This window comes from Castor canadensis, chromosome 1 (genome assembly GCF_047511655.1).
Source record: "Castor canadensis chromosome 1, mCasCan1.hap1v2, whole genome shotgun sequence".
Classification (NCBI taxonomy): domain Eukaryota; kingdom Metazoa; phylum Chordata; class Mammalia; order Rodentia; family Castoridae; genus Castor; species Castor canadensis.
The window spans coordinates 52024661-52050490 of NC_133386.1; the positions used below are offsets into that span (position 1 = coordinate 52024661).

Below are 25830 nucleotides of genomic sequence, written 5' to 3' on the forward strand. Positions count from 1 at the left end.
TGCTTTAACTATATAGAGGGTGCTTAATATTTGATTAGATTAGTTTTGATGAAAATACAGAAATAATATTTTCATATTATAAGAAGTTTTTTTCATTTTAGAGCATGTCAAAAGAATAAACAGTAATTTGAGTGCTCTATTTTTATTTCTAGAAACCAGCAAATATCCTAGTAATGGGAGAAGGTCCTGAGAGGGGGAGAGTCAAAATAGGTAGGTAATTATTCCTGAAATAACTTATTAAGAAACTGAAGCAATTGCAAAGATGGTTTCCCTTTTTAATACTCTTATTTAAGTAGTTAATTTTAAAACTACTTCCTCATAATATTTTTAGAAAAGATGTTGGAAAATGTAGGTAGTGAGTTTTTTCCCAAAATAAGTACCTATAATTCTAAGTTGAGGCATCACTGAGAATTGACCAGCAAGTCCACAAAAATATTCACTACCATAATATCCTAAGCTGTGTTTCTGTCACCACCACTTTTCTGCATAGGTCACCTTAAGCAAATCCCCTAAATCACACTTTTTTTCTTAGCTTTACCAAATATTCTCTCCCTTGAATATATCCTTCTGGCCCTGACCTAATACATAGAAACTCTCACCTACTTTCCCACCCCTGGCCTGCATGTCCTGTTTCAGCTGCTAACACAACTTTTCCAAAGAAATACATATATGCTTAGAGCCTGTCCCACTTACTTGCCTGTTTCAGATTAAGGCACTGGCAGGAGGGATTTGAATATAAATTTTGTTTCATCAGCCTTTCTTTGCTATTAGAATATACTATAGTAAAGATGATACAAATTGTGCTAATTTGACCTGTTACAAATTCATGCTTTCCTACTTCAACTGAGCGTTTCCTGCTGTTTGGGTTTCTACTTTCCTTGCTCAGTTCCTGAAGTAGCTGTTCTAAACCAGCTTTCTTTTCTTTAAACCTCTGCTTTGAGTTTGCTGGGACTTAGCTTCATTAAAAAATGTGTTGATGTTAATTAAGTGCCTGGTAGCTGCTCTCCTCTCCCCTTGCCTTTCTACCACTCTTCATTTGTTTCTGTTTTTACTTTACACTGTCTTTTTCTTACATACATTTATTGATTACCTACTTTTTGCCAGGCACAGGTGAAAGGAAGATAAAGGATAGTCCCTCCTTGTGAGAGACAGTAAAATAAATGGTTTACTGTACAGTATGGTAGGTGCTTTCATATGTTACCTCATGTCTTTTGCACAACCACCTTCTAAAGGTAGATATCACAGATAGGAAGGCTGGATTTAGAGAAGTTGTTGCTTGCTGAGTCTCTCAAAGTCAGGACTTAGATTCCTGGTCCTGAGACTTTTTTGCTACCAATGTGACTCTCTGGTGTGAAACTCCTGACCTCCACCTTTGTCAACCAGCTCTGCCTTTGAAACAGCCCCAGAGAAGGAATGATTGATTCTCCCCTTTCTAAGTTTCTAGTGCCCTTTCTAGCTTCTAAATACCTTCTTTCCTACTACAACATTGCCATTTTCCCCTTCTCGTTTCTCCTCTTTCCTTTAAACATTCATTGTCCTCTTCCCAATCCTAAAATAAATCTTATCTCCATCTTGGTTTTTTTAGCATTTGTCCTTTCCCCCCACCACTTGTTCCATTACTTTTGGAACATCCTTGATGTTCACCCTTTTATTCTACTTACCCAATTTGTTATAATTTGTCCTCTAATTCTATCTTGCTCTCAAAACTGCTCTCTGAAAGGACACCTGTGACCTCTATCTTACCAAATCTAGTGGCCTTGTATCAGTCACTATTCTCCTTTACTGCAATAAGCCATTTGTTCTTCTGACCAGTTTGGCTTTGAGTTTGTCTATATAGCATAATATAATTCTGCTTTTCTACCTACCACTTTTGCTGTTACTTCTGCATTTTATTCATTATTGCCTTTTACTCCTGTTAACTATTGTGTGAGCACAGGTTTGGGACTTGGCCTCCCTCTGCAATTACTTTTGATAAGTTGTGTCCTCAAAGTCTTGGATTCTATGAAAATTACTCTTAAAATCTAGATCTTAGATTCTATTCTTTCTCCAGCTGAAGACTTTATCTCTGTTTGGATGTCCTCCAGGCAACCTATACTCCATTGTTCCAAACCAAATTCATCATTCTCTTCTTTTATTCCCTTTTATTTATAACATTCACTATATTTATCCCAGTCACCCAAATCTAATATTTTCTCCTAGTAAGGAGAAAATTCTTCAACATAAAATTCTGTCAGGCCAGTTAGTTACCTTACTGTTAAGTTTTAAGATTGTAATCCTATCCAAGATTAATCAGGGTTATAATAAGCAGTGATTAATAATAAAGGTCTAATGAGCAATCAGTCTAGTTGATTCAGTTGCTTATAATTTTTGTCTTAGTAGCACATTATTTTTATTTTGTTTTTATTACCGCTGTTTTTTGTGGTGCTAGTGATTGACCTGGTGCCTCATACCTGCAAAATAAGTGCTCTGCCATTGAGCCATATCCTCATCCCTGGCATTAATGATTTTTTAAACAGTTAATATGGGGACCGTGGCATAGCTCAGTGGTAGAGTGTTTACCTAGTATGCATGAGGGCATGGGTTCAGTCCCAAGCAATGGGGAAAAAAAAATCCCTAATGTTGATACCTATGCTGAATGCTTTACTGTAGTTCTGTTTAGATGCCATAGTTGAAAGGAAAACACATTGTGTCCTTTCCTGTGTCTGATCCCCTTCCCTCCCCAGCAATCTAAAGACTTCTCAGGCAGTAGTTAAAATACTGATTGCCTTTTTATTGTTTAAAAAACTTTGTCCTTTAGGATCCAGCTCAATTTAGTCCACTTCCACAAGTGCTTATCAAACATGGTTCCAGATAATCCCTTGAAGGTTGAAAGAGACAGATCCTTCTCGCAAGGGACTTAGCAGCTAGTAGAAAACAGTAGCAACTCCCTTAATTCTCACAGTACTTACCCATTTGTTCCTTTTATGTACTCCAAGTATTCTGTCATGTTTGTTTGTTCGATGGTAGATCTTGTATGTTGCTACTTTTCTGATATTTGATAATGCCTAATCAGCACCCACACCAGAATTCTGCTATCCCTATTTGTTGATTTGAACAATTCCACTAATTTCTAATCTTACAAAACCAACTATTTAAAATGATTGTTTAGGTCAGTTAACTTTTGTTTAAATTAGTAATTATTTGAAAAGTGGTTTGAAGCTCCTTTAATGTTCATACAATAGACAGGAATGGTTTTTTAAGACCACTTTTTATTTCCTTTTGACCTTGATTTCGACAATGAATAAATGTGTTTACATAAAACTAAGGAGATAGAGAATAAGAGGAAAAATACTAGCTTTTGCTTCTACTTTTTAAAATGCTTTCCAGTGGATGAAACAGCCTTTCATCATACTTTGCCATCAACAAGAATATGCATCTGATGACTTAATCTTGTTAATCATTTCCATCTGCTTGATGGTATTCTTTGCCATCAATAGCAATTAGCATCTATTAAATATACAAAGTAGCACTTTGAATGTTGAATAATATTGTAGAATAATAGGTGAAATACTGATAAAATGATTGAATATTTTTGTTTGCTACAGGGAAATTTTGTTTAAGAAGAGTAGGCATCAGCGCATAGCCTTCCTTGGGTAGCTTTGTTTTTTTAAGACCTAAATATTCCAAAGCATTCTCAGAAATTCTTGTAAATTATTCAAGCTCTAAAGAAACAAAATCATAGCAAATTAAAACTTTAATGCATATTATATCATAGCAGATTAGTTTTAGATTAAATGATAGTCCACACTTGAAACTTTTATGTGCATTTATGCATTTTATAGTACATAAAAGTCCCTTACATATTCAAAATATACTGTGTATATTATGTATTTCAAATTACAGAAGTTTATCATTCTTGTGGCATCACTTTTGTGGCTTGTGATTTTCATATGTATAATTTATTGGATGTCAGATCAGCAGTTAAGAATGTAGGTACCAAATTACAACATGATTTTTATTTGAGTACTGATCTCTTACTATTCCTGTGAACCTGAACAAGTCAGTGAATCACTTTGTTAGATCCTTCACTCAAAAGTGGGGAGCAAAAATACTTACTAGTGTTCTTAGGAAGATTAAATGGGGTGATATATGGTACATAAAAGACATTATAAATTAACTAGATAAGGTATTTTTTATTTATGAAATCTCAAGAAAATTGCTCCTTAGGACCTCATTATACTTACAAATATTCTGTTACTAGTTTTGTAAATTCGTAATATTTAAATCATTTAGGTTTGGTGTAACCTTTGTTAAATGCTGAATTATAACAAATTATCTCTGTTTTTTCTGTGCATGTTTTTAGAAACATAGAATATCATGTGAGTGATGCACTGGTTACTCTTTAACAACTGACTTTCTGGGTGGAGGGAAAGTCCCAATTTGTGACATTTTCTGTTTTACATGCTGTAAATACTCTAACCATAGCCAATTCTAAGTCACCAATCTGCTCTCAGCAAATGTAGAATTGGGAAGAGATATGTACAAGTCAGCTCTTGTGAGTTTGCAGGAACTGACACTAGTACATATTGACATATGTAAGATGTAGTCAGTTCTTAGATGCATAGGTTTACAGAAATCATAAGTAAGGCTATTTTTAGATTTTTTAGATGTTTAAGAATATTTTAATTGTCTCTCTAAGACAGGAATCTGAAGTCAGACCTGGATTCTAATTCTGACCCAGAATCTAAACTTAATAGCTCTGAATTTGGGCAAGACAGACTATCATTAAGCCTCAGTTTCTTCGTTGGTAATTATAGACACAATAGTAATCCCTACATTAGGGGGAGATACTAAAGCTAAATGAAGTAATTCCTATCCAGAGTGTGGTATAGACCTCTGGTGTTTTTCAGAGGGAAAGTATTGCTTATAAGATTAGGGGCTATTGTTTTCAACCTTGCATGATTCTAACAGCATGTCAAAATGAATTTTATTTTATTTTATTTTTAGCTGACATGGGTTTTGCCAGATTATTCAATTCTCCCCTAAAGCCACTAGCAGATCTGGACCCAGTAGTTGTGACATTCTGGTATCGGGCACCAGAACTTTTGCTTGGTGCAAGGCACTACACAAAAGCCATTGGTAAGTTGGTTTAAAATGATTTTACTGTCTTGACATCAAATTTCCATAAATACCAAACAGTACAATAGTAAAGCCATTTGGGAAAAAAAACACCTTATATCTCTGTAAAAGTCCTGCTGTCTTCTGTTTCTAGATTTTACATTCTGGTAGATTTGGATTTTTAACTATACAGCAGCGTATGGTTCTTTTAAAGAAGAAAGCATTTTCTTTGGGAGAATAGAGGCATCTGGAAATAATATCATGCAAGTTTTACTTCACACTTACTTAGCTATTGATCAACGGAACTAGAGAGAGATTTAGAGTTGTTTTCTTCACAGAAAGAAAAATAGAAGAACAGGATAGTGCAGTGTTGGAGAGAATACTCCAGTTTGGGAAAAAGTTGTATCCTTTCCTGAGGAAAAAAATAATACAACTCATCTTTCTCTCTTACTCTTGCAGTTATAAGAATGGAAGTTTCTCCATTAAGGTAGGAAATAGAATCTCAGTAGATTAGCTATGCTCAGCAGCTTGCCATCTCACCAAGAAAAAAAAAAATCTGAGTAAGAAAACTTGTTAATACTCTCCAGGATTTAAAAGTTTGCCTTAAAAAAAAAAAATTCTGCCTTAGAACAGAGGAACCAGAGATTTTGCTACCTGGTCACTACAGTGACCTGGAAGGATGCAGCTGTAGATTGAGAGTCAGCAATAAAGAGCCTTCCTCAAACCAGGAGAGAGAGAGAGAGAGAAGAGAATATGAGAATGAATGAATGAGAATCTAGTTCTATAAAGCACCTACATTTCCAAAGTGTATTCCTTAGATTTTCATTTTTTAAATTTTCTGTGTATTATTATTAAGCTAATATCAGTTTGGGCTACCTTTAACTTTTTGTTGAGTACTTTTCAATAAGGCATTAAAGGATACTGCTATTAAAAATAGACAAGCAAAAAACTAATGAACCAATAAAGAAATGGGCAAGTGAACTAAACAGAACTTTCTCAAAAGAAAAAATTCAAATGGCCAAAAAACACATGAAAAAATGCTCACCATCTCTAGCAATAAAGGAAATGCAAATTAAAACCACACTAAGATTCCACCTCACCCCTGTTAGAATAGCCATCATTAGCAACACCACCAACAACAGGTGTTGGCGAGGATGCAGGGAAAAAGGAACCCTCTTACACTGTTGGTGGAATGTAAACTAGTACAACCACTCTGGAAAAAAATTTGGAGGCTACTTAAAAAGCTAAACATTGATCTACCATTTGATCCAGCAATACCACTCTTGGGGATATACCCAAAAGACTGTGACACAGGTTACTCCAGAGGCACCTGCACACCCACGTTTATTGTGGCACTATTCACAACAGCCAAGTTATGGAAACAGCCAAGATGCCCCACCACTGATGAATGGATCAAGAAAATGTGGTATCTATACACAATGGAATTTTATGCAGCCATGAAGAAGAACGAAATGTTATCATTCGCTGGTAAATGGATGGAATTGGAGAACATCATTCTGAGTGAGATTAGCCTGGCCCAAAAGACCAAAAATCATATGTTCTCCCTCATATGCAGATATTAGATCAAGGGCAAACACAACAAGGGGATTGGACTTTGAGCACATGATAAAAGCGAGAGCACACAAGGGAGGGGTGAGGATAGGTAAGACACCTAAAAAATTAGCTAGCATTTGTTGCCCTCAACGCAGAGAAACTAAAGCAGATACCTTAAAAGCAACTGAGGCCAATAGGAGAAGGGGACCAGGAACTAGAGAAAAGGTCAACCATCAAAAACACTTGTTCCTTCCTATTATTACTTATACTCTGTCTTCAACAAAATTAGAGATAAGGGCAAAATAGTTTCTGCTGGGTATTGAGGGAGTCGGGGCGGGGGGGTAAGGGAGGGGGTGGGGGCAGGGGGGAGAAATGACCCAAGCCTTGTATGCACATATGAATAATAAAACAATTAAAAAAAAATAGACAAGCAAGCATAGTCCTTTCCCTGTTAAGCAAGCTTATGAAAAAACCTGGTGGCACCCAAAAGAACTACAAAGGCAGTTCTCATGTTTGAAAAGATTAAATTAGTCTCATGATTAGTTCATGGATAAAAAGCAAGCACAAGTTAAGATATGATAATGTCCTCATTCATCAGGAGGTCACTTTGAAACGCAGACACCCAGAATACCTTTTTAGGCCTAAGGATGGGATAGCTCATGAGTGTAACACATCTTCAGATGAGATTAATATTTGGATGGGTACTTCTATGGGCAATACAACTCGATTATCGACTTCAAGAAGTCGAAGTTCTCCGGGTTTTAGCTCTGATGTTGGAATTATGTAGGAGTCAAATGTTAGATCTTCATAGTCAGTGTATTCATAGCTTCAGTATCATTGATGTCCTATGGTTTTTACTGTCAGTACTGGGTTATTAATTTCATCTATTATGTATAGAATTTGTAGGGATGGAAGTGCAATTATAATAAGGAAAATAGCTGGAAGGATTGTTCAAATAGTCTCTACTTCTTGAGCATCTATTGTGTTAGTGTGTGTTAATTTAGTGGAAAGCATAAGCGAGATGATATACAGTACTAGGGAGCTGATAAGGTAAACAATTATTAGTGTATGGTCATGAAAATTTAGTAGCTCTTCTATGATAGGTGATGTTGCATCTTGTAGGCCTAATTGGGGGTGAGCCATAAAGATATACGGGGGTTAACCTGTAATTTATCTTTAACAAAGTTATATAATTATTTTACTAATATCTTATGAAGAGAAAGACATACAAGTATGGTATTATGAGTTAGCAGTTCTTGCATACTTTCTTCGTAAATAAGAAAATTTTATTTTCTGACTCTAGATTCACAATCTAATGTTTTTGTTAAACTATATTTACAGAATACTGTACCAAGGATAATTTTGGGGTTTAAAGATAGGAGTAGTGGGAGTAGGTGAAGGAAGACAAGGGAATTTTCTCGTGTGAATGATGGGTGGATACTATTTATGTGATATGTAGTTTTGCCTTGTTGGGTTGTGGTTAGTATATATAGAGTGTATAGGGCTGTAATGAGTGTATTGGCCCCTATAAGAAGAATGGTGAAATTTGATCATGAGAATGAGGAGGTAATGATTATTAGCTCCCCAATTTGATTGTAGGGGGTAGTGCAAGATTACTTGCTATAAGTCACCATAGGGTTATCAATGGGAGTATTGTTTGTAAGCCTTGAGCTAAGAGTACAGTTGGGCTATGACTCATTCATAGTTAGTGTTTGCTAGGCAGAGTAAAATGGACGAGGTCAGGCCAAGGGCTATTATTAATGCTGTGGCTCCTATAGAGCTTCATGGGGATTGGATTAGGATAGTGACAATTACCAGCGCTGTGTGACTGACTGATGAATATGCAATTAGGGATTTTAAGTCTTTTTGTCACAAGCAGATTGAGCTAGTCATTACTATTCCTCATAATGAGAGCAGTATAAATGGGTATATTATATGGTTTGTGATAGGAGGATGGTAACTCGTATTATGACATACCCACCGAGCTTGAACAGAATGGATGCTAGGACCATGGAGCCGGTGATTGGTGCCTCTACATGGGCTTTAGGTAGTCATAGGTGTAGTCCGTATAATGGTATTTTAACTATAAATGCTATTATACATGCTAGCCACAGTAGATCATTTGACCAGGATAGGTTTAGTTGCTCTGAGTAGTTGTTGAGAATGAGAAGGTTTAGAGATCCCAGTAAGTTTTGTAAGTAAATTAATGCAACTAGAAGTGGTAGTGATCCAATTAATGTGTAAAATAAGAAGTATAGGCCTGGGTGGTTGCCTCATCGTGTAATAATAATTAGTGTGGGGATAAGTGTTGCTTCAAATAGAATATAAAATAGAATTAGTTCTGTAGATGTGAATGTTATGATTAATAGAACTTGAAGTAATACTAACATGGTAATATATATCTTTTCACGCTACAGACTTTATTCATGTGCTGTTGGCTAGCTATAATTATTAGTGGTAGTAGTCAGGCTGTTAGGATTAAGAGGAGTAGAGAGGGAGTCTGAGGAGAATAGTAGTGAGAAATTAAGGCTATTTTCGTTTGATTGGTTTAGGATAAATAAGCATAGTATACTAATTAGTAGGCTATAGGTTGTGGAGTAATTCAGATTATATTGCTTTTTGAATATCATGTTATGTGGATAAGTATAATTGTTGGTATGATAACTTTTAGCATTATAAGAGATTTAGGTTTTGTACATAGTCCCATATGAATTTGATACTATGATTAGTAGAGCTAGTCCTGCGGCAGCTTCGCAGGCTGTGAAGACTAAAATAATAATGAGAAATATAAGTAGTATAAGTAATATAAAGTAATACTAAAGTTCAGGGTAATTAGGGTTGCGGTAATAAAAATTGATAGTATTATACCTTCTGGGCATAGGAAAGAGGATATTAGGTGTGATGGATAGATTAGAGCTCCTAGTAGGGAGACTAAGAAAGCTAAGAAGAGGTTAATTAGGATGGGGGACACTTTGGTACTTATGAATAGTTCATAGTCAAATGAGTCAAAATCACTTGTTTTGTGTTAAACTAAGTACTATATTCATTTCATTCTAATCTTTTTTGAGATCATTCATAAACTAGTCCTAATGTCAGAATAATAATTAGGGCTAGTGCTATAAGGATAACTAGATAGAGGTTATTTGTTTGTAGTGCTCAGGGAAGAGGAACTAATAGAGCAATTTAAAGGTCAAACGAGAGAAAGGTAATTGTAATTAAGAATTTTACTGAGAATGGAAGTCATGCCGAGCCTATGGGGTCGAATCCGCACTCGTAAGGATTCGATTTTTCATTGTAGATGTTGATTTGTGGGATTCAGAATGCCATGGTGATTAAAAGGGTTGCTAAGAGTGAGTTCAAGGTTAATATGATAATTAGGTTACTTGCTCTTTTTTAGGTTTATACCAAATCTAACTGATTGGAAGTCAGTTGTACTGGTTAATGTAAGTGAGCATGAGACTCATCAATAGATGGAAGCGTATAGGAATAGTCAGACTACGTCAACAAAATGTCCAGGCTGCAGCTTCAAGGCCAAAGTGGTGTTTAGATGTAAAACGGAATTTTAGTTGTCGGGTTAGACATACTAATAAGAAGGTGGAGCCAATAATTATGTGTAGGCCGTGAAATCCTGTTGCTACAAAAAAGGTCAAGCCATAGATACCATCAGAGATTGTAAAAGAAGTTTCAAAATATTCTGAAGCTTGTAGGAGGGTAAAGTAGACACCTAATAGGATGGTAATTGATAGTGCTTGGATTATGTTTTTTCGGTTTCCTTCTATAAGGCTATGATGGGCTCAGGTGATAGATACACCTGATGCAAGGAGAACTGATGTGTTAAGAAGGGGCACATCTAGGGGGTTTAGTGGATTAATGCTGGTGGGTGGTCAGCATCCTCCTAGTTCAGGGGTTGGGGCAAGGCTCGAGCGGTAGAAGGCTCAGAAAAATCCGGCAAAGAAAAATAGTTCTGAGATGATGAATCATACTATTTCATATTGTAGCCCCCTTTGGACAACAGGGGTATGGTGCCCTTGAAATGTACCTTCTTGTACTACGTCTCATCATCATTGACATATGGTTAGTGAGTTAGTGAGTAGTCCTAGTGATAGAAGGAATACAGAGTTAAAATGGAATCATATTGCTAGGCCTGATGTTATTAGGAGGGCAGATAGTGCTCCTGTTAGTGGTCAGAGGCTTGGATTAACTATGTGATAAGCGTGTGCTTGGTGGGTCATTATGTGTTGTCATGGAGATAGAGGCTAACCAGGAGTGTAAATAAGTAGGGTTGGATTAGGGCTACTGCGAATTCAAGAATAGTGAGAAGAATTGAGATAATAAATGTTACAAAGGCTGTGGTAGGGTTGATGGTTAATAGTGCTAGTGTAGCGCTGCTAATAAGGTGAATTAGCAGGTGACCTGCTGTAATGTTAGCTGTTAATCGAATGGCTAGTGCCATTGGTTGAATAAATAGGCTAATGGTTTTGATAATAATTAGTATGGGGATTAGGAGGATTGGGGTTCCTTGTGGTAAGAAGTGGACCAGGGATGATTTTGTTTTGTGGCGGAAGCCTAAGATTAAGCTCCTGCTCAGAGCAGAATAGCTATTCCTAGGTTTATTGATAGTTGGGTTGTTGGAGTAAAGGAGTATGGGAATAGTCCAAGTAGGTTAGGTGACCCAATGAAAATAATAAGTGAAATTAATATTAAAGATCAGGCACATCCTTTATTATTATTATTATTATATGCTTATTATTTGCTTAGTAATTATGCTTTATTATTATTTGCTTAGTAATTAGTTGAATTATTCATTGTTGGAGGGAGGTTAATCGGTTACTGATTAGTTGGTTTGGGGTTGAGAGTATAATACTTGGGAAGAGAACTACTAAGGTAATAATAGGAAGTCCTATTATAGTAGGGGTAATGAAAGAGGCAGATAAATTTTCGTTCATTTTTTCTCTCAAGAGTTATCTTGTTTTATTGATTTGATATTTTTAGGTGCAGGGTTAGGTAAAAAATTGTATACTTTTATTTTTAACTGGAAGATAATGAATAGGGTAAAGATTATAGAGATGATAGTCGTAAATCATGTAGATGTGTTGAGTTGTGGCATTTCATTATGGAGAGTCAGCTCTCTGTCGTTAGCATAAAAGGTTAATGCTGCAGTAGCTTCATAATGTACTTATAATATAGACAGTGATCAGCTTTCGAAATATTTGAGTGGGACTATTTCTAAGATGATTGGTATAAAGCTGTGGTTCAAGCCACAAATTTCAGAACATTGGCCGTAGTAGAGACCTGGTGGTGTAGAAGTGAGAGTTGCTTGGTTAAGGCAGCCTGGGATGGCATTTGTTTTTAGTCCCAGGGACTGAGACTAGCACAGTGCTGGAACATTTTAAATGTTTCATAGATACTTCTAAATATTTTTGTTAAATTAGTGAGGAGGCTTCTGAATAGTCTCAGAACTGGAGGGAAAACCAGTATGTATTTGGCAGTAAAGGAATGTGAGAATGTCATTAGACCCTTGTCCAAGCAGTTGAGCCTGTACTAAGGCTGCAGATCAAAGGCTGACAACACCACACTATCAGCAGAGGACAGTAGCAGCTGTTTGTGGAGGGTAGAGAAAGAACTATAGGAAGCAATTGAAAGGAATGGAGTGGCCCCAAGAATGAGGAGCTAAAATCAGGGCATGACACTATTAACATTCCAATAAATGACTTTTACTATAGGGTTGTGTTTTGAGAATTCGAATTATAAGTTTGCCTTTTCTATTACCAGCTGTTGGGAACAGATACCTTAGACAGTCTCAGAAGGCACCAGAGGATAGAAAGCAAAAATAAGCCAGAGAAGGGAGAAGTGTTACTTAGAAATAACAAGTAGTGCCTTAGAAAGGCTGGATGGTGGATAACCCAGGTTATGGGAGGGAGTAAAGGACATAGGATCAGTAGAAATCCATATGCCTCTGGCTCTCTCCTGCAGCTAGTAGAGTCTATCTAAAAAGACATTTCCATTAAGAAAAGGCCAAAACTTTCTGTTAAACAAATGATTCTCCACCGAGGTCAGTTTCACTCTCAAAGCTTCTTATATAGCAAGTCCATACTAAGGCCCACTTTTAACTTGCATTCTTGGGTAAATTCAACACTTCGAGAATCCACACTTTGAGAAGCACAGTTTTAGGATTATTTTTTGATCAGCTTCTCTGTTGTTGAGATGAAAATGGATGTGGTTTTTTAGAAATAAAGTAATTGGATGTGAATAAAAAACCAACTATATTTCTTATTTTCTAAGAGTAAGAACTGAAATTGAATTTTAACCATCTTGCAACTTACTTATTTACTTTGCCACTTAAAGGTGAAGATATAATTACTAGTCAGGCACAGTGGTGCACGCCTGTAGTCTCAATACTTGGGAGGTTGAGGCAGGATTATCGTTAATGAGTTTGAGGCTAGCCTGGGCTACATAGTGAACCCTATTTCAGAATACTAAAAACAACCGTAATCACCAATTTTTTATTTTAGTCAAGTTCCAATTATCCATTCACATAGAAGTTAGGAAAAAAGTTAAAACAGAAAAAGTATAACCCCCAAATTAGTTATCTTTGTGCTTGAAATATATTCATAGCAGACATATATGAGTACATACATATCCACTCATTCTCTTTTCTTTCACTTTTTTTTGGGGGGGGCTGTACTGAGGTTTGAACTCAGGGCTTGCTAAGCAGGCAGTCTACCCCTGGAGCCACTCTGCCAGCCCTTTTTCGTGTCAGGAATTTTTGAGATAGGGTCTCAAGAACTCTTTGCCCAGACTGGCCTCAAACCATGATCCTCCTGATCTCTGCCTCCTGAGTACCTAGGATTACAGGTGGGCCACCAGTGCCTGGCTCACTCTTCTTTTTATCTAGGTTATGTCCGAAATGAGTATTTCTATTCAAAGCATAGGTAAAAGAGAGTTTGGTTATTTGACTCTCAGTGAAGGTCTGTTGAGTGACATTTAGTTGAGGAAGTGGCACTAGGGTGTGTGTGTGTGTGTGTGTGTGTGTGTGTGTGTGTGTGTGTGTGTGTGTGTGTGTGTGTGTCTGTGTGTGTGTGTCTGTGTGTCTGTGTGTGTGTGTCTGTGTGTGTGTGTGTGTGTCTGTGTGTGTGTGTGTGTGTGTGTGTGTGTCTGTGTGTGTGTGTGTAGGCCAAATCACTGGTTAAGAAAAGAAACCTGAGAAGTGGATATAGATGATATAGGAGCCAGATGGCCATTTGGAATTGCAGAATCATATGAGTCAATGACCACAGTAGATTTTGGTTTGTTGTTGTTGTTGTTGTCATCATTGTTTGTTTTGAGGTTCTTTATGTTAGTGGTTCACAGGGAAATCTAGATTCTGGCTCCTATCCTTTGAATAAAGGACAAACCAGGAATTGGCATGGCCAGCAGTACACAGTAGTACTCCCAGTTGACTGTATAGTAGACAGCCAGCCTGAAGGAAAAGAGATGGGACCTGTAGGGGTAAGAGTGACAGCCAACATGATTTGGAAGACAGAAAAGGATTAAAAAGTTAACACATCAAACAGTATTATTACTTTACTTTGGAGTGATGAGTGTTCATGATGATGATGATGATCTTGACTGTGTCATTAAGGAAGATTAAATTATGTCATATAGCCTTTAAAGATGACAAGTAATGGTGCAATAAAAATTGTTACTGAAGGGATTATGTTCCCATTATCCAGAAGGCTAACTTATGTGGAAGGAAACCACTCCTGAATGGGGTCAGATAAGAGGCATTACTATAATTTTTTTTCCATTTGGTGATTTGTTTTTACAGAAGAACACATAGATAATTATTTTAGTTAATGGATATAATTAAGCTCTTATTTAGTTTATCTACAGAATGTGATCAACATAACTTTTATACCTCTCTATGTTATACCATATTCTAGCATTATTAACTTTTCTTTTATAAAAAAATACTTACTAAGCTGGGCACTGATGGCTCAGGCCTGTAATCCTAGCTACTTGGGATGCTGGTATTAAAAGGATGGCAGTTCAAAGCCAGCCCAGACAAATAGTGCAAGAGATGCTATCTATCTCTGAAATAACCAGAGCAAAAATTGACTGGAAGTATGACTCGAGTGGTAGAGCTCCTGCTTTGCAAGCATGAAGCACTAAGTTCAAACTTCAGTCCCACCAAAAAACCAACCAACAAAAACTTACTAAATGGCATTTATTTAAATGAACAAATATGAATATACACGTTACAAAAGTTGATTAATACATTTGGTAAAACATTGCAAATATAATATAGTTTAAGAATATAAAATAGTCTCTTTCAATATATAAAACCCAGTAAAATAATCTTGACTTTAGTTTAAAATTTTTTAAAAAAATTTTTATTAGCATATATTAGTTAAACAGGTGGTTTCATTGTGACAGTTACATGCATGCCTACAATGTATCTTAATTAGATTCACCTACTTGATCATCCTTCCTCATCTCCCTAAAATTTCTTTTGAGGTGCACAGAACCTAGGGTCTTGTGCACGCTAGGCAAGCAACTTACCATTGAACTACATTTTCCAGCCCCTAATAAAACTTTTAAAGATTCCTGACTTTGTCCTGCAAGGTAGCAACTAAATGAATGTGTTTAGGTAAGATCTATCTCTATTGCTGTTCAGTAGTTCCTATATAAACTTGTATTATTTATCAGCTTCTAGACCTTATAATTTGTTTTAAAAAAAAAAAACTGAGCTGGTAGTCTTTTAGAAAACAGTTGAGTTTTTCCAAGTCTTTTTACTATCTGTCTATACTCAAAACATACATTGCTCTCATGCACTTAATTGATAAAAAGGAATTAAATCATTACATCTAATATTGCTTCATTCTATAAGATCTGACTGTTATGCTTTGTATTAGATTATCAAATGAATGCTTTAGTGATTAAATTATTAATAGTAGTTAGAAACAGTTTTTGCCTAAATCTAGAGAATTCATTGTGCCAGGCATGGTGCTTCACTCCTATAATCCCAATTTTGGAGGCTGCAGCAGGAGGATTGTGCAGCCTGGGCTACATAGCAAGATCTTGTCTCAAAACAAAAAAGGATAGAAAAAGAAGGAATTCATTGCTTGTCAAATTCAGTTTCTTCCTAAGTTTATCCTCATCTGGAAATGTATAAGTAAATGTTTTTATCGGACTTCAAGTCTGTTAAATGATGATACAGCCATTGCATTTCACATATGTAGTATATACATTTTCTTCCTATACTCATTGTGCTTTTTATATTGCTTTACTAAAAAGTGTTTTTGTGGGGAAGAAGGGGAGGAATAAAAAAAGAAAAGTATTTTTGTATGTGTGTTTGTTGGAATTATATACTTAAGTAATACATTTGTGCAAAAACTTGGTTTTTTTCCTTCATAGATATATGGGCCATAGGTTGCATATTTGCTGAATTGTTGACTTCTGAACCTATTTTTCACTGTCGTCAAGAAGATATAAAAACAAGCAATCCTTTTCATCACGATCAACTAGATCGGATATTTAGTGTTATGGGGTTTCCTGCAGGTAATTTATTTTCCTTTTCAAAGCATATTGAAAGTTTTTTTTTTGGCAGTACTGGAGGTTGAACTCAGGGCCTCAGGCTTGTTAGGCAGGCTCTCTGCCATTTGAGAAAGTATTTTTATGTATAATTTAAACTAAAAGCACTAAGAAACTTTCATTGAAATTAATGTTTTCTATAATAATACCAGTTTTTTTTTTTTTTGGTAAGATAAAGACTGGGAAGATATCAGAAAGATGCCAGAATACCCTACACTTCAAAAAGACTTTAGAAGAACAACGTAAGTAATTACATATTGTCTTAGTCCATGTGTGCTGAAATTAAAAATAATACTTAGACTAAGTGATTTATAAATAATAGAAATGTATTTCTCACAGTTCTGAAGACTGGGAAGATCCAAGATCAAAGTGCTGATAGGTTCAGTGTCTGGTGAGGGCTGCTCTCTACTTTCAAGATGGTACCTTGTTGTAGGTCCTCAGGTGGTCAAGGGCAATAAAGGTGAACTCAGTTTGAACCCTCTCTTATAAGACATTAGTGCCATTTGCGAGGGCAGAAGCTTTTATGACCTAATCGCCTCCCAAAGCCCCACCTTTTAATATTCATGCACTGGGGATTAGGTTTCAACATGAATTTTGCAGGGGACACATTCAAACCATAGCATATAAATTGCAAGTAGTAAATTCAATGAGAAAATTTAATCTTTTAAAAAAAACAGATGGAACTTTAAATCAGAAACTTAGATTTTAGTATATTATATCTATGATTTAAAGAATATATTCCAGATGGTGTTAACATATATGTCCAGTTTAGGCTATAATATTTTTAAATGTTCAAGAATTTCAGGGTTAGTAGATAGTTTAAATGTCTATTCTGTTTTAACATGATAATGACCACATCTGAGTAATGATTGGTGACTGAAATTTCAGAATAGGGAACCAGGAAGAATGAATGAAGGAAGAATGAAGGATCTAAAGTCAAACAAACTGATAGTGACCTGTACATAGAGTAGAAATGAGAGGAGAGCAAAGGGAATGGCATGAAAGGATTTTGTAATTAATATACACATCTAGAGGAAATGGTGGTATAGGTACTCTTTAGGCAAATATCTCTTTAGGAAAATTTCAGTACAGCATGACTTGTAGGAATAAAAGCAGACATCATAAAGAGAAGCCAAGAATGGTATCAATCATTTCAGGAAGATCAGTTGAACCCAGAAGTTTGAGGCCAGTCTGGGCAATGTGGTAAGATTCCATATTAAAAAACAATTCCCCCAAAAAGTACATTCTGAGTGCTAGAGATGTAGCTCAGTGGTAAAGTGCTTGCCCAGCATATATGAGGCTCTGTGTTTGATCCCCAGCAATGTGCCATCTTCCCCCTCACCCAAAAAAAAGATAGATTCTGAGTAAGAATCTGGTAGATTCTTAAGAATCTGCATTTTTAATGCAGACCCTGAGGTGACACCCATGCTGCTGCTGAGGACCACTGTTTATGTAGCATGATTCTAAAACACATTAATAAAAAGTGGGGGCAGGGTTTAAAATGGGCATACCCTTTGACAGGATAATTGAAGGAATTTATCATGTGGAAAGTTAATCATGCCTGCTACAACTAGCTGAGTATTTACTGTGTGCCTGGATGGTGTTTTAGCCCTTCACCTATAGTTTTTCATATGATCCTCATAGCAAACAAATCTACAGGGTATGTCTAATTATAATCCCCACTTTTTAGATGAGGAACCTAAGGTTTTATAGAGGTTACCTAACTTGCCCAAGATTACACAACTGACAGATGACTGAATCAGGGTGTAGTAGGTCTGTGATTTTTCATCTGCTCTGAAATACTGTCTCCTTGCCATGTGTACCAGAGTTAGCTGCAAGTATCTGCATTTTGTAGCTGTTATGAAACAACTCTATGTACAACCCCTCAGTAAGTTTACAGAGCATTTTACAAGGGGAAATGTTTATGAAACAATATTAAATGAAAAAACCTAACAACAGTTTTTATACTGTGATTCCAATTTTATAAAAGGAAAACCAACAAAATTCCTGTTTGTATCGTGTATGTATATGCATAGAAAAAAAGTCAAAGGAAAATTATTAATCACTTTGACAAAGTGATTCTTTGTTGCTGAGTGAATTGTGAGTGATTTTAATTTTCTGTAGGCTGTATTTTTTAACTATAAACACATGTATCTGTTACCTATTTTGAAACCTTTATTTTGAAATATTTCAATTGTAGGAAAGAATATGTGATGAAAATACATAGTTTAGAATAATCAAGTGAATATCCCTCCACTTAACCTCTCAATCAAACAATTAGAACACTACTAAGATTACAGAAGTACCCTGGATCCCTACTCTCAGTTTTTAGCCCTCCAAGAGGGAAGATTGAGCATTTCTGAATTAACATTTATCATCCCGAATTTTTCATTATAGTTTTACTACACATGTATGTATGTATGTATGGTTAATCTCTCTTTTTTTTTTTGTGGTACTGGAGTTTGAACTCAGGGCCTACACCTTGAGCCATTCTATGAACCCTTTTTTGTGAAGGGTTTTTTCAAGGCAGAGTCTCACGAACTACTTGCCAAGGCTGGCTTTGTACCATGATCCTCCTGATCTCTGCCTTCTAAGTAGTTAGGATTGCAGGTGTGAGCCATTGGCACATAGTTGTATGGTTAATCTTGACTGTTAACATGACTGGGTTGAGAAGTGCCTCAGAGATTAGTAAGTATGTCTTTGAGGACATATCCAGAGATATGTGAATGTGGGTGAATGTGGGTGACATCATCCCTTAGGCTGGGGGCCCGGGTGGAATAAAAGGGGGAAAAGGAGAAAACACACTTTCGAAGGCATGTTCTCTGTTTCCTAGCCACCATGATGTGAGCTACTCTGCTTACCACACCCTTCCTACCATGTGGAAATGAAATCTGAAACCATTAGCTAAAACAAGTCTTTCCTTTCCTTAAGTTGTTTTGCTCAGGTGTTTTGTCACAGTGACAATAAAACTAACACCATGTATCTCTAAAAATTACTGTTCAGTTTGATATGTCATCATTTTCCACACTCAGCCATATATATTCATTTTGCTATTGTATAACATTCTGTGACTATATAGCAACTTACTTACCCATTTTCTTCAGATATGAACATTTGGTTGTTTATAGTGTTTTACTATTACAAAAATGCTCCTAAGAACATCATTCTTATCCATATATCCTAACATGCATGTGTAAATCTCTTAAATTCTATTGTGTACCTAGAATGGAGTTGATAGGTAGAAGGATACATTTCATTTTCAACTCTAAGGGTTAACACATAAGTATTTTCCTAAATGATTGTAGCAGTGTAAACTCTCAAATGTAGTAACAATTCCTGTTTCTTCACACATTTGCAGGATTTGATAATACGTTTCTTTTTAATTAGAAAAACAATGGCTTACACACTTCCTTTACAAATTGTGTAAGTGTTCCCGTTGACATGATTGTCCATGTCCTTACAGGTATGCCAATAGTAGCCTCATAAAGTACATGGAAAAACACAAGGTCAAGCCTGACAGCAAAGTGTTCCTCTTGGTAAGTTTTCTCTCAGACAGAAATTGGATCTTCGCATAATGCTGACCTAATTCTTTTTGTTACAGAATTGTCCTAGTTATTGCTCCTTTTGAAATAAAAGAAATTGGTGGATGCTGGAGCAAAATGAAATATTTTTCTGTTGAGATGTCACTGTTCAGTTATAACTTTATTTTTTAAGATGATTTATTAGCAGAGAAAATAATTTTAAAAGGCTTTAATGCTGATGATTTCTATCAAGTTCAAATATATGTGTGTATAACATACTCATTTTGCAGTGAGCTATACAAAATATATTTGGTGTTAATCCTGTTAGACATTAATACAGATTCAGGACATTGACTTGTAAACAACCTTTTCTTGTGTTTCAAATTCTTCTGTGTTGCTCTAGCTTCAGAAACTCCTTACTATGGATCCAACCAAGAGAATTACCTCAGAGCAGGCTCTGCAGGACCCCTATTTTCAGGAGGACCCCTTGCCAACATTAGAGTATGTATCCTCCTTCCTTCTCCTTTGCTCCAGGTTAAGGATGTCAGATGGTGGCTGAAAGCATGTGCTTACCCAAGTAGTTTACTTTCTTCATTAAAACTGCCTCCTGGCTCAAATGGCAGAGCATCTACCTACCCAGTGCAAAGCCATGAGTTTGGAACCATACCAACAAGAAAAGACTGCCTCTGAGACAACTGTTGAAAAGGCCTGTATTTTGAAATAGGCTAACTTGTAGAGAGGTGTGAATGAAAAAAAGTATTTTTAGGAATGACCATTAATCAGTTTTGCAGATGAAAGCTAAAGATGACAACCAGAGGGATTTTATATATCAGCCAGCCAGATCAGAGATTAAATCAAGCCAATAGGAAATGGTAAACAAAATTCTGTCTTCTAGAGCATGTCTGCAACACTGCAAAACTTTTCCCTATTCTCCTTCATCCTTGTTTCACGCATGTGCTTTGGGCTTATAAATGTAAGAATATAATATTAGAAGTACATTTCTTTCTGGAGGGAAAATTTTCTTTTCTGGTTGAAACAAGTACAAATTCAGTTTGAGTGCTGATGAATTTGGTGTGGAGAAACTTCTGTCTTATATACCAATTAGCTAGCAGAAGTCATGCCTTGAAATTGAAAGTAGCAGTTAGTGTAAAAATTCATATTATAAATTGTTCTTATTCTTCAAATTCGGTTGTTTTGGGAGGCATTAGGCCAACACTAGCCATAGGTGAAGAGCAGGAAGTGAGTTAAGAATGAATAAGTAGGCCCAGGCAAATAGTTCACAAGACTCTATCTTGAAAATACCCATCACAAAACAAGGGTTGTCAGAAGTACAAGGGGAGAGGAAGGGAGAAAAGGGAAAATTTTTAGAATTGTAGATCTTAAGATCATGACTTTTTTTTTCCTTTTAATGATTTTTAGTGTGTTTGCTGGCTGTCAGATTCCATACCCCAAAAGAGAATTCCTTAATGAAGATGAACCTGAAGAGAAAGGTGACAAGGTATAAACTTCATGGTACACTTTGGCTTTCAGAGAGTAAGGAAAGCAAAAAGATGATTTGATAATTCATATGCATTTATCCACCTTTGATTTAATTGAGAGTTTATTAGTTTTTTGTGGAAGTTTGGGGATTATAAATGTGCCCTGAATTTTGAAACATAATCTTACAGATAATTGAACTTCCTGACTTGTCCAATAGCCCATTCTAGTCCCTGATTCACAGTTCTTGCTAGGAATGTTTGTTCAGTGTCATTACCATCATGTTCTGCAGGCTGGCTTTTACAGACATGACTATTCTTTTGGGGTTGGTTGGTTGGATTTTACTTTTCATTTTGTTTTTGAGACAGGGTCCACATTGACCTGAAACTTACTGTGTAGCCCAGGCTGGCTTCAAACATTCTATCTCCTGTCTCCACTCTGGATATATGATTCCTCTCCCCACACTGCTCTCCTTTTCCAAAATCATGATTGAGAAGACTTCTTAGAGCTGTTTTAACGAGTGTAACACTATTTCTGAGGTGCCTATAGCCTTCAGTGTAGTGTCTATGATGAAATTCTGAGAGTACACTCTGTTCAGAGACCATTATGTTGACCCTTGGTTCTCTGGCTGTCCCATTCATTCTCTAGTCATTCAGTCATTCAGTGACCCACACAGGTTATGCCACAGGTGAGTCAGCAGTTGCATGTACATATCAAGTAATGAAAGAAATTTCCCATTAATGTAGTTTCGTACCAAGCTTGTTTTTTTTTCCCCCACAAAAAAATCAGCAACAGCAGCAGAACCAGCATCAGCAGCCCACAGCCCCTCCACAGCAGGCAGCAGCCCCTCCACAGGCCCCCCCACCACAGCAGAACAGCACTCAGACCAATGGGACTACAGGAGGGGCTGCAGGTGGTGTGGGTGCTGGAGCAGCACTGCAACACAGCCAGGACTCTGGCCTGAATCAGGTGCCTCCAAACAAGAAGCCCCGGCTAGGGCCTTCGGGCACAAACTCAGGCGGGCCTGTTATACCATCGGATTATCAGGTATTCCCCTGAATCTTCTCCTTTTTAATGTGTATAATGTTTTATGAAATGGGAAATAGACTTTTAATAGGTCCTTTTATAATTAAGTAGTTCTTAACTGTAACATCCATTGCATAAACTGGACAACTCTTATTTCTAGGGCATACTGTAAAAATGAATATTTTTACCGTATTTCCTGACTTGTTTGTTTTCACAGAGTAAGGAAAAGAAAATGTCATTGTTTTACTCATATAGTTGCCTATAACTGAAACAGAAAAAGATACTGAAACCGGAGTTTTGGACCCAAGGTCCAAACTCCTGAGATTCCATATGCCAGGTCCAGCTACTCTCCCCCTAAATGCCAAACAAAGAGGCATGTTGAAGGCAGAGAAAAAGAGATTTATTACGACTCGGGACATGCCGAGGGAAGAAGCAGAGTAAATACTCAGCTCATCCTCAGCCATCTTCAGGGTACAGACATGAGTTACAGATTTAAGTAGACCAAAAAACTGGAGGCAGGAGACCAAAGATATGCATAGTTAAAAAGTTCAATGACACAGGTGTGTCTTGTTGGTTGTTATCCCAGTCCTTGTTCTGGAGGAGGTTCTGGAGTTGTGCTGGGTTTATTGTCAACTGGCAGGTAGTCCATCCTGAGGAAAGTCGTCTGTTGGGCGTAATTTCTGTCCCTTGTTTTGAAGATGTTATCTGTCATTCCTGTCCTTCCTTCATTCCAAGGAGGTTGTAAGGTGATTGCAGTGAGACTGGCTCAAAGCAAAGACAAATATAAAAATGGAGGACAGATGCCATGTTGTTCTCCTGCTTTTAGTTAATTTGTAGGCCTGAGTAAGGAGTACATGCTTTTCAGCAAAAGCAATTTGAGCATCTCTTACAATACCAGGATAAGCAATTGAAGAGAGGGTGGTGACAACTTACTTTGAACAAAATTAATTTCATTCCTCAGAAAGATTTGCTCTTACTGGGAGGAAATAAGTAGCCACATGGATATAGAAAAGGATGAAGATTGAGACTTTTCAGAAATAACTGCAAGTCTTACTAGAAATAATTTTGAGAGTAGATAATACTTTAGTTATTAAAATAAAATGAAATATAATTTTCCTACTAATTTAGGAAATTTAAGGATGTGGAGAGGTGAAAATACTCATTGTGATAACTTTAGAGGATCTTGCAAAACAAAAATTTGTTTTTCAAAGTGGTAACAAGCTAAGGAAAAACCAAGGAAGAAGGGAAAACATAAATGAACATTTTGTTATTTTTTTTCCTTTGGTTTGATTTTCTGTTTTTTGTTTTTAAAGAAAAGGTTTAGAACCTTAGTCCTCAGGGAATTCACAGAAGAGGAAGGCTTAGCATAGAGATAATAGAAAACCAAACCTCTGGTGAGGGAGCTGTAAACTCACTGATAAGGAACTAGAATAAAGAGAATCATTAGCAAGAAAGACTTAATAAATAGCCAGCTTTACATTTCAAGTATCTACAAAGTAATGTGTTTTCACATAACTACTCCCTAAAAACTTTAAGATTCCCTGTCTAATATAAGAGTATGTAATGCCTCCCTTCAGTTCCAATTAAATTAGTTGAGGCTTCAGGGTTTGTTTTTTTTTCATTTTTATTAGCATATATTCGTTGTGCCAATTCTAACTAGCCTTACATTGTACATTGGTTAGTTTGTCTTGCAAAGCTTCAGTTTTATCTTCTAAAAATAGCTTGCTGTTTGGTTAACAGTTATGAACATATTTGAATTTTGTCATAAAGTTAGTTTTTTTATTTTTTCATTTTTTATTTTTATTTTATTTTTATTTTTTCTTTTATTCATATGTGCATACAATGTTTGAGTCATTTCTCCCCCCTCCCCCACCCTTCCCTTACCTACCCTGCCCCCTCCCTTGTCCCCCCTACCCCCTCACTACCAGGCAGAAACTATTTTGCTTTATCTCTAATTTTGTTGAAGAGAGAGTATAAGCTATATTAGCAAGGACTAAGGGTTTTTGCTAGTTGAGATAAGGATAATTATACAGGGTGGCATAAAAGTTAGTTTTACTCCAGACTTTTGTTTATCCCTATTATATGTGCAGTATTTACTATATACTGTTTCATCTTTGTATCCCAGATTGTATTTTATTAACATGTGTTACAGGAAAAAATGACGAATAAACACTTGTTAAAGATGGTAAGGCAGATTTTATTCCAGGTGGCGATGGCATGCAGTAGGTGTAGAGAATGCTGCAACAAGGTCTTGCAATAGGGGAGAGAGATTGGACTCAACTCCAACTCTTGTAAAGACAAGCAGAGACTTATAACCAAGGAACAAGGTGGGAGTCAATGGATAGAAAATTGCCAAGAGGAAATGTCAAGGATAAAGGGTTTCTGACTTGATAGGGTTATTGGTGAAGGCAAGCCAAGGACACAAGATGGGGATTTTTGTTAACAAGATTCTTAACTTTTCCTCTTTCTTTCTTTCTTCTTTTTTTTTGGGGGGAGTGGGATAGTGTTGTTGTGGGAAGACGACACTTGAGGCAGATAATACTGATCAAATTGCTAAATTAGTAACATACAATTGTGAACTATATATCTGTGTCAACTGTTCTAGGCTGCCCTGGACAAGTTAACCTTTTTGCTTTGCTTCTTTGAGCCTCCTCAAACAACTCCCAAAATTCCTGACTGGAAATTCTCTATTCTCATTGCTCTTTAGTTAATAACTTTTATTATGTTGCTAATATTATAAGTCAAACACATGTACTTAAATTTATGCAAAATATAACAAGTGATTTATAATTTTTTTGTGTGTGTATCCTGGGGTTTGAACTCAGGGCTTTGCACTTGCTAGGCAAGGGCTGAACTGCTTGAGTCATCCCTCCAGCCTTTTTTCCTCTGGTTATTTTTGAGATAGGGGCTTATCTTTTCTTTTTTTTCTTTTTGGTGCAACTCAGGTTTGAACTTGAAAAACAAGTGCTCTCCTGCTTAAGCCACATCTGCAGTCCATTTTGCTCTGGTTATTTTGGAGATGGGGGAGGTCTCAGACTGTTTGCTCTAGGTGGCCTCTAACAATGTCAGCTTCACAAGTAGATGGGATTTTAGGTGTGAGCCACCAGTGCCCTGCTTAGCAGGATCCTTGATTTGATGGGATTCACCAAGGACAAAGAGGGAAGCCAAGGTTTGGGCCTAGTCAAGTAGAGGATTCAGAGGAACCTAGGTAAAGTTTTGGTCATGTTCTGTGCTGCAGGCCAGTGTTGAGGATCCTTGCCTTCACAGGCCAGAGAACTGGCTTGTGAAGCAGCTGATTGATGAGCCAAAGCCGGTATATAAAGTAGGATTTATTAGAGAGAAAGGAAAGGCTACAGCTAGAGCATGCAGCAGAGCCTGGAAACCGGTAGCTCGCTGCTCAGGTGAAGGCTGGGTCTTTTATAGACATTTTAACTGTAGGTTTTGTGGTCTCTTTTCATTGGCCTTGGATTCGCGGCTTTCTTAGGTGAACTGGTCTGTTTGCCCCTTATTGGGCGAGGGGAAACAATCTTGAGAGCATTTTGCTCATCAGCCCTGTGGCAGATCTATCAGACCCTGTATCTCC

General features: G+C 36.7%; 1 protein-coding gene across 9 annotated transcripts in view; it reads left to right on the top strand.

The window, feature by feature from the left end:
- Cdk19 (cyclin dependent kinase 19) overlaps positions 1–25830 on the top strand; it is a 153404-nt gene that overhangs the window by 115572 nt on the left and 12002 nt on the right. For 8 of the 9 annotated variants that reach the window (XM_074076766.1, XM_074076769.1, XM_074076801.1 and 5 more), the window contains 8 exons: positions 153–210; positions 4987–5118; positions 16048–16191; positions 16397–16466; positions 19688–19760; positions 20149–20246; positions 21165–21243; positions 22011–22268. In XM_074076766.1, the coding sequence (XP_073932867.1) occupies positions 153–210; positions 4987–5118; positions 16048–16191; positions 16397–16466; positions 19688–19760; positions 20149–20246; positions 21165–21243; positions 22011–22268 (912 nt within the window). The remainder of the gene's footprint in view (positions 1–152; positions 211–4986; positions 5119–16047; positions 16192–16396; positions 16467–19687; positions 19761–20148; positions 20247–21164; positions 21244–22010; positions 22269–25830) is intronic. The other variant, XM_020156237.2, reaches the window with a different exon arrangement.